This window comes from Eufriesea mexicana, unplaced genomic scaffold, assembly GCF_001483705.2.
Source record: "Eufriesea mexicana isolate 0111107269 unplaced genomic scaffold, ASM148370v2 scaffold21290, whole genome shotgun sequence".
Lineage (NCBI taxonomy): Eukaryota > Metazoa > Arthropoda > Insecta > Hymenoptera > Apidae > Eufriesea > Eufriesea mexicana.
Window position 1 is genome coordinate 85,363 of NW_016928435.1, and position 12,870 is coordinate 98,232.

At 26.6% G+C, this 12,870-nt stretch overlaps 4 protein-coding genes across 4 annotated transcripts in view; 1 reads left to right on the forward strand and 3 right to left on the reverse strand.

Annotated features, from left to right (window-relative positions):
- Nucleotides 1–4,535, reverse strand: part of Vha100-2 (V-type ATPase subunit a family protein Vha100-2) — an 84,791-nt gene extending 80,256 nt beyond the window's left edge. The window contains exon 1 of the mRNA XM_017909702.1: nt 4,328–4,535. The gene's annotated coding sequence lies outside the window, so the exon portion shown is untranslated. The remainder of the gene's footprint in view (nt 1–4,327) is intronic.
- A 3,111-nt stretch (nt 4,536–7,646) lies between these two features.
- On the reverse strand, nt 7,647–9,121 carry LOC108554420 (thiamin pyrophosphokinase 1). Its single transcript, XM_017909697.1, has 6 exons — nt 9,043–9,121; nt 8,713–8,886; nt 8,346–8,608; nt 8,170–8,274; nt 7,926–8,088; nt 7,647–7,847 (listed from the first exon to the last, which is right to left on the reverse strand). The coding sequence occupies exons 1-6, from the start codon at nt 9,119–9,121 to the stop codon at nt 7,684–7,686; spliced, it is 948 nt and encodes a 315-aa protein (XP_017765186.1). The 3' UTR covers nt 7,647–7,683.
- A 504-nt stretch (nt 9,122–9,625) lies between these two features.
- LOC108554422 (UPF0565 protein C2orf69 homolog) lies at nt 9,626–10,807 on the forward strand. Its single transcript, XM_017909699.1, has 5 exons — nt 9,626–9,754; nt 9,836–9,963; nt 10,053–10,203; nt 10,282–10,525; nt 10,614–10,807. Exons 1-5 carry the CDS (start codon nt 9,626–9,628, stop codon nt 10,805–10,807), a joined length of 846 nt encoding a protein of 281 aa, XP_017765188.1.
- A 696-nt stretch (nt 10,808–11,503) lies between these two features.
- LOC108554423 (uncharacterized) lies at nt 11,504–12,279 on the reverse strand. Its single transcript, XM_017909700.1, has 3 exons — nt 11,811–12,279; nt 11,635–11,730; nt 11,504–11,553 (listed from the first exon to the last, which is right to left on the reverse strand). The coding sequence occupies exons 1-3, from the start codon at nt 12,277–12,279 to the stop codon at nt 11,504–11,506; spliced, it is 615 nt and encodes a 204-aa protein (XP_017765189.1).
- Between the last annotated feature and the right edge of the window lie 591 nt (nt 12,280–12,870).

The window sequence follows — 12,870 nt, forward strand, 5'->3', positions numbered from 1 at the left end:
TTTTGAAAATGGAAATGTATATTCTTATGCATTTTCACGTGCTGAATCCGAATCTGACAGTGAAAACTGCTGATCATCTTAGGTTTATACATTAAATAAATAAAAGATAGATTTTTCATATTTTTACGAAATTATCTTATATCTTTATATTATCTTAATTATCTTTATATATTTCATATATAAATTATCTCTATTATTCTATAGATAGTAATCTTCCAATATCTGTATCTATTGCTTTGAATAGTACTAATGTTCCTCTGTAAAGTCAAATTTGATTTGTAGCAAGATAATTTTTCTTTTTTCCGAGATATTCCGTTCTGAAGTTACTCGAGGAATATTGAAAACCATAGTGTGATATTTTGTCGCTTACTATAGTCGTTCATACTCGTATAAGGTATATCTCCTGAATATTATCAAATAAAATTAACTATAGATTATACCACTCTCTTTTTTTTTAAATTTTATCTATTTAAATATGAGTGCAACGAAACGATAGCTGAATATTTAATTTATTTAATAGTATTTTCATGTATTGAATCCGAATATGATTATAAAAGTTATCTATCGTGTAAAATTTTGGAGATGAATCAACAAAAACTATGGATTTTTGATGCAATATGCAAATATTCCAAAGATGATAATTTTTGTCCAATATTTTCGTTAATAACTGCCAGCAGGTTTTGTTATTGTTTTATTTTGTCCCTTACCTTAATATTATTTTGAAAATCGAAGTTTCGAAGAATATTTTTTAAAACAATAACATAATTGACGGATTAAAGCTAGAACTATAAATTTAGAATGTATACAGGTAAATATAATAGTACACTCAGATGATAATAATGAATGTAGCATAATGAAATTATTTGCAAATAGGCATATATGTTTTATGTAAGTAGAACAGCTACGTGTGTTCGAAAATTTAAAAATAAACTGCAAAAAAGAAGATGAAAATGACTCTTTGATCGAGTCTTAAACATCACTTTCCCACGGACAAAATTCTTTCATTTCATCTTACTCGCAACGGCAAAGTTACACAAGTCTATGATTATCGTGGAAATTACAGGATTTCGCCCGTGAAGTTCCGCAATTTCGATTAATCGATAGTCGAAGAAACGAACTTGTCTGTACATCATATGAAAGGTAAAAGGAAGAAACAGGAAATGTCCACTTTTAATGAATTTGTAGTGCAGTTTGTTGAGATAATTTTATAAAATTATAAAATAACACTGTTCGCATAAGAATCCTAAAAATTTGATCTGCTCAGTGAAAACTTATTACAAGTTTTAAAATAAGTGTACATTTATATTACTATCTTTATATTCGATATTGACTTTACTCTATCTCAGCATAAAAAAAAAATTGAGTTCAACTCTCCTCTGCATCTCCATCTTATACATATAAAAAGAATTATTTCCACTATATTGTGTCTCTTTTACAAATCTTACATCATTTGTTAGTATATTTTTACGAATTATTAAAAATAGCAAAATACTACTATTATTAGTACTCATTATTAGAAATAACAAAATACTATTATTATTATTAGTGCCCATTATTAGAAATAACAAAATACTATTATTATCGTTAGTGCTCATTATTAAAAATAAAAATATTTCATACGCTTGACGCAAATAGAATTCACGGAAAAATCTAGCTCGATTGTTAACAGGTAAAGGACATTGAAACAGATGATATCGATTACAATTCTCGCAACTGTCACCCTTCGGTTTTATTCCCCATGGTCGGCAAAAATCGATGTTACCCGCTTTATTTATATCCTCCAGCCTCTTCAGCGACGGTGAGAAGACAGCGAATTAGCAGCGAACTCGATGGCGGATTAAAGAGGAACGAGAAAAGGGGAAGAGAATGCGATTAGTAAAAACAGTCTTGCAATCTGACGCTTCTAGATTTTCCTCTCTTTCACTCCTTGCCAAAAAGTTCTGCCGCGCGTCTAGACGCTGTTGACATTCACGACCGCCTTATTACTTTAGCATCGCTGATGCAAGACCGCGGCGCCAAGTTTTGTTCTCGCAGTGGTGGGGAACACAAATGTGCGCGCGCACCAACACGTCGATCCTCGTAAAAGATCGCTCTAGCCTCGCACATGCATAGATTTTCGTGCCTCCACTACATGCAAACACCGTCTGCAATTCATTTGCATGCTCATACAATGTTCGCGTTCGTTGTCACGAATGGATATTCTCGACGACACATCTTGCGTGACTCTCTTCGCTCGCTATATGTATACACATAACCTCAACACGGAGTGCTCGAGTATAAACTAACCGATATTTTAAAACTTATTACATATATCGCATTGTATGAATATATCCGACACTGTCGTACGTTTAACATTGTTTAGGTCTGGCGTCTGATTTTGATGCATGACTTGTTCATTTGAGAATTCAATTTTAGCCGATGAATTGGAGTCATTAAAGATCGATGTGAAAATAAAGGTGGATTTTAAAGGTGCGTTGCTTTATATAACGTGTTGAATACTGGACTATCAAACAGGTTAAAATGATTGCTTTTAGATATTCTATTTTTGTAATTAGTGGAAAAGTACAAGTAATTTGGATAAAATTAAATTAACGATTAGTACAGAATCATATTTTAGATAGAGAAGTGAAATAAAAAGAATTAAATTGTTTTGAATATAAAATAGTATTAACAATAAAAGTATCAAACAAGGAAATGACTGATTTTAAATATTTTTTTACAACGTCTGAAAGCATATCGCTGTCTTTGATAAAATTAACGTTGACTTTTATTCAAATAGGTGCGTAATTATACATACATAGTTTCATTATATGATTTTAATTATTATTATTTACGTATGCTATATCTATATACATATTTTAACGTTCGATGTAAAGTTATGTTAAATTAGGGATACTTTTGAAATACACGAAATTCAAGGAATTTATAGATTATTTTGTACAATACAATAATTCATTCCACACCTATGATAAAACGCTAACATCCAAATTTAAGCGTCATGTGAAATGAATTGTTATTGATACGAGCTTTCAAAGGGCCAAGAATGTTAACAATCTCTTAACGCAAGAACCTGACGCTAGTCTCCGTTGGAAACGCGCTTAAAACGACGCAATAACGCTCAAACTCTTGATAATCATTTGTTAAAATTATCTTCCGCGTCTAAAATAGCATAAAAGATTGAAATTCATAGATCCTTATTTACATCCCTGATACCTCAGACAGAGAATACCAATTATCCAACGTCTTAATAATTTTATTAAAATAATTTTCGCAAATACAAATGTTACGAGAAAATTAATAAATAATGAATTACGAAAAATAAAGAGAAACAAGGTCACTATAATTTTTTCTTGAAAAAAAGAGAAAAATTGACATACGAGTTTGTTTAAAACCGTAATAATTTCCTAATTAAAATACCTAACATCTTCGATGTATAACATTAACATTTTTTCGATATTTCTAAAATCGGGAAATATTTAATTATCAATTATATTATATCGACTGAGAATCATATGTATATATGTATATCTTTCCGAGTTAAGGTCATCGCAAATTAAATATCGACGTTTCCAAAATCGAGGTAACCGTGTTAGAAATTTCTTTCCAGACGTCTGCAGAAAATCTAGTAAGAACGGTTGCCAAAACGCGTACCAAGTATTCCCGTGTGTCTAATATACACAAGAACGCTTTCTTCGGCGCAACAGATATATAAACCCAATTCGTCTCGTACGTCTATTCTTACGTTCATAAGGTTATTTACACTCAGTGTCTGACACCATTTTGGTAGCAAGGCACAGTACTCGGGCCAAACGGGGCTACTCCTTCGATAAGCACGTAAAAGCGCCACGGAAGAAACGAAGCGACACAATTGCTCGCAACGCAGTTCACCTTGACCGGAAGCTAATTGAGAAGTTAGCATCGACGCGGAATGCGCTCACTAGAAGATTGTGAAAGTCCAATTAACTAATGTTAGCAGTGGTACGTGAAAACTACTTTGAAGGAGTTATCGTCTATAATTATTCGCCCATGCGAAAACACACGCGACGATATAACGGTAAAGAGTTCGATGCACGATCTCGCGTTTCGAAAACCGCGAAACAGCGGCGGCACTGCCGCGCGATATCGTGTAACGTAAAGAAACACACTGCACTGACTACTACTACGTAACGCGTAGTATGTCCGATAATTGTAACGCTAGTACACACTTGATCGCGTATACGCATGATTTAGTACGCATTATTTATATCAGCGAACCCCTTGAAATGTATAAATTGCACGGAGAATGTCGTGTCAAATATATTTTTCAGATATGATTTCGATAACTTACCGATTTCGTTCGATTATTGGACCAGTGATGACACATTTGACATATCCACCACGCCACACTTGATATCTCTGTGAAACTTTCACTGTGAACTCGCGAATGTGACGACGATTAATAATTATAAAAACTACGACGAAAACGATACCGACCGTTCGAAAGACCGTAAGGAACTGGCCAGTGGCCGCGACCCCACCACGCGGTACACCGTCGTCGAGGATGCCAACAAATGTAAACATCGCTACAGCTGATCATCATGACATATATATATATATATATATATATATGTGTATGTGCGTAAGTACATATTTTAGTGGTTTGCCGCCCCCGCTTCGACTAATCGTGTCTGCACGTGTGTATTGTAGCTTCGTAATCATACTATATAGATTAAATTAAATTATACGTGTTTTTTTGTAACTTTATTACTTTATAACATAATGTTATTATATTAAATCAGTAAATAATAACAATAAACTTTAATTGCTAGTATACGATATTATTATGACTTATGATACTGTCGGAAACATTTGCTATTAATGAATTAGAATTTTAGATAGCTTTACATTTAAATAAGTTTTGCGCCATTTTATGCCTTTGTGATGTATCAACGACTAATCGATCCAGGAATTAGTTAAGAAATTCATTGAACAAATCGGTTAAATCTATAAACTGCAGATTGAAATGATTATAAGTGCTGAAATCAACAATATAAAGTAAGAGGCAACAGTTTTTTAATGGAAAATCTTTATTGGGAAATTAATTATGTTTTGTTTAAATTATGAATAATATATATGCACGTAAAACTTAACAAATGTTAAGTATTTACTATATTCTTTTTACTATTTGCAAAATTTAAAAATATTATGTGTAATAATGATTAAAAAAATGAGTTTAATACATAAAGAATGTTAAAAGATCAAAAGAATATAAAATTTAAATTTATTATAAAATATATTATTGTTATCAATTGTGAAATATAATAATTATTCTCTAATTATTCTATAATTACGTATCTATTATTAAACTATTATTTATATCAAAATATTCTCAGATTTGCATGTTTTTAATCATATTTAGTATCTTAATTCATTAACCCTAAACAATGTTGGATTATTGATATATTTCATACAAAACTATAATATAATATAATTTATATGAAACTTCTAACTAACAATTAAGCAAAGTGAATTTATTTGATATTTTTACCTATAATTGTTGTTTATTTTTATCAAATTTCTTCCAAAATATATTCCTTTATTAATTCTATTACTTCTGATGACATGTGCACATTAAAAATATATTAATATTGTACTTATGATGAACTAGAGTTACATATATACAATATATATTATTACATAAAATTATGGATAATATATTATAATTAATATACATATATTTGTATATTCATGTAGTATTATTAAATACTTATGAATATTAACAATTTTATCTTTTTTTCTAATTTAATCACTATTCAACGAAATTAATATGTAGGTAATAAATAAATGAGGATTCATGATAGTCCAAGATTTATACAAAAATGCAATTAAAATAAAAATATAGACAAATTTATATATTACATGTTATCTATTATAAGATGATATATCTAAATATAGTGCCACATTTACTAGTAACTTATGTCATGTTAATAAATCATAATACAAATATACCTTAATTTTTCCCATTAATATTAGTTATGACATGAAAACTTTTCATAGGAAATATATAAATTAATAATTTGTATTTGAGATTCTTATATTAGCATCTTTTAATTACAAGAAATAATGTACAACTGATACATTAGCCATGAAAAATATACATATATACATATTTAAGTGTATTTATATATTTTAAGTCCGTATTATTTACTAAATATTATTTTACTATTGGTAATCATATCATTTATAATCTTTATACACAGTAAGATTACACTACCAACTGTTTGTTGCGTATATTAGTATATGAGTGTACAATTTGCATTGATTGCAAATTTGCAGCTCATTACACATTGTATAATATTAATTTAAAATATATGTTTTTACACAAGATATTAATATTACTACTAAATGTGCGCAAATTTATAATTACAAAATTTATTTCATATCACAGTTTAAATAATAGTATATTTTCAGTATTTTTGAGTTCACTATATTTGATTTGATACGAGCAATATTAAAATGGTTGAAAATTATCAGTATTAACTTTAATAATCCAACAATCATCAATAATTAACTATAAATAAATGTGTAATCACCTAAATTATAATTACTAACTGTTATAAACTTTCAAGGAACTAATATTTATCAAAAACAAAGTGACAGCAAATTAAAATAAAACAAAGAAGTTTGAAATAACATGTCAGTTTCATTATGCTTTTGTTTTGTTTCAGACCAACAAAGCAGTTTTTTCTTACTGATAGTTTAAAACGAGAAGTTTGAGGGAATGTAAATAATACTGGTTTTATATTTTCATGGCTTAAGTTGAAGAAATTTTTTTTCATAATAAAATTGACATACTTGAAAATTTATCTGCATTCAAAATAAGTATAAATTATTTAATGCTCCAAATAATTAGTTATGAGAAATATGCAAAGTGTATTAAGTACATGTCCTTTTTACATAGCATTATATGTATACATATATTACTTTAATAATGTGTCAAAAGATATTTTCAGTTATTTAACCAAACTTTAGTTTTTAATAATTATAAATTATGAATGGTGTTATTTAAAAAATCACAATCTGTTATCACAATAACATGCTAATCATTATTACCTTTATCAATTTTGCTATGATCAAAAAAGTAATAAGTACCTAAAATTAAATTATAAACCTAAAGTTTACTTTTTGTAAAAATAAAACTATTTTTCAACCGTACATTGTTACAGTAACACTAAATTGATATATAATTTACGTTATTAACAAAACTGCATTATTATATCACTTTCTTTCACAATTTAGTTAAGTAATAGGCAAAACATATCTTTGGAATTGTATAATAAAAAAGTAAAATATTTTGTAAAATTAAAGTTCTAAAATTTTTTAAAATTCATATGGAAATAATTTTTTAAAGATTTGTAACTATAAATCATACTAAACAAACAAATAAATTCTACTTTTTTATTCATATAATTTAAATTAATACAAATTCTTTTTTGCCCTAATGAAATTATAGAATTATAACAGAATATAGACACAACTATAAAAAATATATTTCACAAGTGGGAAATATTCATTACTTATAGTAAATTTGATATTAATTCTATAATATATATTTTAAAGTATATCAAAATATTTTCTTTCCTATTATACAAAAACCTGAAGTGCTATGAATGTTAAAAATCTATTAAAGAAATGAAAATTTTACTAATAAGTATTTGATGATATTTGATAATCATCTATATTTTTTTGAAGTGGTTCAATACCCATAGTCCACACTAATGATGAATCTGTATTTACAGTGACTTCAGAACTATTGTCATATGTATTCGATGAACTAACCAGATCACCAAATTTTAAAGTTGTATTGTCTGAAAGGTCAAACATTTTTCTTATAAAAAATTTCAATATATAGTAGTAAACTGATTAAAACATAGATCAATATGTACTCAAATTCCATTTTAAACCAGTTGTTATTATACAATTAACAGGTGCACCAATTGGTAACAGTCCACACCAACTACTATTTTGTACCAAAATTTTAGGAATGATTATGCTATGAAAACCTGGTCTTAAAATCCATGTCAATGAATTATTTGCAATTTGTATTATCTAATTAATAAATAAAATTTTATAAATAGAATTGAATATTTTAAAATAAAGATAAAATATGAATAAATACAAAACAATTACTTGCACATTTTTAATAAGTTCATCACTTTTATAAAGTGTATTAATATTTCCCATAATATGATCAAATCTCCCTGATGAGTCTGCAAATACGTATATTCCATTCAGCTGTCAACAATAATTCTCTTATTATTAAATGAAATTAATTTGAAGAAGTCTTGTGAAACATACAATATTACCTTTATATCCTTCTTTTCAGCATAATGTCTCAACTCGATCAAAGCTTTTACATAATCTGTATGATTCTGATCAGGTGTCTCAATAATCATAGAACCCATACTCTTTAACTGTTCAAGGATTAAACCAGAACAACTATCCATATCGCCAGTAATTAAAGTTGGGACATATTCGTTATTATGTTCATTTAATAAATCAATACCTTGCTTTTTTAAGTATTGTATCCATCTGAATGTTCCACCATCAACAGTAACCTTAACTTCAGCTAAATAATATACATATCTCTGAATACATCATATTCCACAAAAATTGTCAATATGGCAACCTCTTTAATTATTATTTTACTGCTTTTAAATAAAGAAAACATACCCTTTTTCCAAATTTGAAGTAAAGAATTATTTTTCCAATCAAGTGGACTATTTAATATAACAACAGCATATTTATATTGTATACAACAATTAAATATTTGAAGAGGATCCCACACTGTTTTATTCAAACTTGGGTCACATTGCATAACTGACTTTGGCATATGTTTTTTTAAAACTAAAAAAATGTATATAAAATTAGGTTATGTAATATTACTTGAAGACACGTCACTTTGATTATTGAAATACTGTTAAAATATTCAACATTTGATGTAATTTTGAAAGAACTAAGGAAAAGTTGGATTGAACGTTTACTATTTTTGTTATATCTTACGTAATAATTGTTGGACTCTATTCACGATGAAACTCAACTTACACGATGAATTCAAAATAGTACTTTTAAAATTACACATATTTTATATATATATATATATTATATTTAAAATAATAATAATAACTCTATTTTATATGAAAATTCAAATGCATATCATTTGTAAGACTATACATATGTAAGACTATGTGCTTCGTTTCATTGAAAATATATGTTTGAATCTTTAAAGCAAATTTCTTCCAAATTTCCTTAACATTTTTTATCTTATATACGATACAAATTTTGTTCAATAGCTGTTTTAATATATTAAATTGTTAAAAATATGAATTCGAATAAAGCAACATTAATCCATCCATTTAATAAATGTAGCATGCTCTTAGGATCATGTTCGTATTACTGTCATATTAAATACGCGTATGGAATCAAACAAAAATTATACAATAAGTTTGTAAATAGCACTACTGAAGTAGAATATTATGTTTCAAATATTTAAGTATTTCATTGAACAAATTGAATGAATACCATAATTTGACTTGCTATACATATACGTTTTTATTATAACCTTATAAAATAATATCAGAACATCATGTCATCTAAAATTTGGATTTGGAAAAATGTTCCCGGTATTACTGGTCGGTGTAACGACGTAATTTATTCACATCCAATATTACAATCAAATCAGGATATTCTTTTATATTTTGGAGGTGATGTTCAGGTATACAAAATGTTATTTACAATGATAACTTCATGTAGCATGAAAAGTATGCTATAGTATTCAAGCATATTTTAATTATAGGACATTGAAGCAAACATGAAAAGAACTTCAAGTAGCAAAAAGTATATTGAATGGAGTTTAGAAAATACTGCTAAAATACTTACTATAAACTTTCCTAAAAAGCATGTCCTTTTAATTCGACCATCTAGGTGATATTTATAAACTACGTCAAGAATAATATACCTGATTTTTATTATTACGAGTTTCATTTATTTTCACGAGTTTCATATTATTTTAGAATAAATGGAACAATAAGCTGTTTTGATAATTTTGTACCATCAAATATATATGGTGTACCATCATTTGATCCAACACATAATGCTTTAAAACATTTAAAAGAATTAATTAAATCATCTTTAAGTCATATAAAAGCATGTAATGCAGGAAAGGTAACATGTTTAATTGTATCATATACATAATATTATAAATGATGATTTTTAATTGAAATAAATATATATAACGTTTAGGAACTTACTCATTTTAATATTGAGACAGCAAAACTAACATTAGTAGGTTTTAGTAAAGGTTGTGTAGTTTTAAATCAATTACTACATGAGTTTCATTATTATCAAAATAAATTAGAACCTGATATTGACATTAATCATTTTATAAATCTCATTGAAAGTATGTGGTGGTTGGATGGTGGACATGCAGGTTCTAAGGATACATGGATTATAGAAAAATCTATTCTAGAATCTTTTGCAAAATTAAGTAATATGATTTATTAAGCATGAAATCTTAGCAATACATTTGCTAAAATTTGTATTAACTTCAGGTAAAAAAATGAATATCATTTTAGGAATAGAAGTTCATGTTCACGTTACACCATATCAAGTTCAAGATCCTCATCGTCGATGGATAGGTGAAGAGGAAAGCCACTTCTGTAATATTTTGAAAAATATAGGGGTTCCTATAAATCGAACTTTACATTTTGCAGATAAGCCAAGAAGTTTACAACATCATTTTAATGTTCTTACAGCTATTAGAAATTAAACACAATAATGTGATATGTATCTCATTTATAATGATAATATTAAATAAAAAATAGATGCGATGATTTTTGTGTTCCATTTCATTAATTGATGATATTAAAATATATACACCTTTTAATTACAGTATTACATTACATACGAAATTTCTTTACAGTAAAACCACTATTATTCGAATTAATTATAAAATACCAACTTTATACTTTGATATGTAAATATATATATTATAAATTATATAGTTTTTGCATAAATTATATTTCTTTTTAATTCAATATATATGTACATTAAGTACATTAAGGTAAATATTGATAATAGAGGTTCAACTGTGTATTGTATATCATATATGTATATTGTATATAATATGATTTATTATAAAATCATGTTATAATCTTGGTTTTTACATAATAAATCAATGTGTTATTTTTAAAACATGTTTTATACTATATCAAATGATAGATTATTCATATCTTAACTAAACAATAGTTCTACTGAATTTTTAGATACCTTTATAGCAAATAATCCTTCCTTAATTATATAGCGTTACATAGAAATTTCAGGAAAAGATAAAAACATAACTTTGATACAATATAAAATTTTATATACAATATAGAATTATTAATTTAGATAAAAATCCATATAAAATAAATATTTTATAGATGTTCAAAACATTCAAATTGTTTATACTTCATTAAAAACTTTACTAGCATTTATTTTGACATTTGGTATGATAATAAACTATATTTCCAGATTCTGAAACAAATTATTATTAGATAAGATAAGACAATATTTAAAAAAATTTGTATATATATTTATATTCATAAAAACATTTACCATTATTTGAATGTGATAATTTAATTTCTGCCCATTCATCAGATCCATCGCAACAATCACAATATCCATCATTAACTTTATACGATGGTATTTTTACTGAGATTTATTTGAAAGTATTTGTAATATTATTAAAAGAAAAAAAATGTACAATATATAAAATATGAATTATTAAATACCTATAAATTGTGAAGATGAATGTTCACAATTAAAAACACCATTGTTACATGCATTGGTACCAGGTTCATCACTACCATCCAAAGGGCAATCACAATAGTTATCGTTAATTTTAAAAAAGTCTATTTCATTTTTTGAAGCAAAACAAACAAATTTTCCTCGTACATTTGGCAGGTAGTTTAAAATATCTTCTTCACGCGTACCGCGTAACGATACAGTTCGACCTTCTTTATCACGAAAAAGTTTTGAATGTGATGGTTCATTCCACTTTGAACTCACTTTATCAGTAGTAATATAATTAGATGTTCGTACAGATTCATTAATTAATTTTCCTACGATTGATTGATTAAGTTCTCTGAAGTAAAATAACTGATGAATAACGAAAATAATAGCAGCTATGGAGACATAAATTAATGTATATTTTAATTTTTTCCGCAAAAATCGACGTTTCCAAGATATTATAGTTTTCATATTACAGATTCTCTATAATTATTTAGTAGTTAATAGTTGGAAGTAATTTATTTCACGACAGAAATTTTTTTTTAATATTAATCATAAAGTTTACTTAATTTTTTTAAACATTTGTTAAATATATTTTGTAACGGGATTATATAAAATATATAACTTTTTTATTCAATAAGATCACATTGCACTTTATTTACAAACAATATGTAGTTAATTCTGTTTCCTTTGAACATAGTGAGTTAATCTGTATTATAAGCTTGTTATACAAATGAAGTTATCTGCAATTTATCGATAAGTCCAATTATCGAAACAACAGTTCGAATTTAGTATCAAAAGGTTAATGCTACCGCAATTCAAGATGATTTAATTACTGTGTTTATTATTCTTAACAACAATGGCAGTAGTGTTAATGAGTTTTGATGAAAATAAACAAATTTTTTAAAAATACAAATATTTTAAAAGGATATATTATGATTAATTGACAAACTGAAAATCATAGTTTACTGTTAATTTAAGTTTCGCATTTATTATTATAAACAATTTAATATATTTTTTAATATTATAAAAATGTATCCCGGTAAAGAGTGAAGTATAATT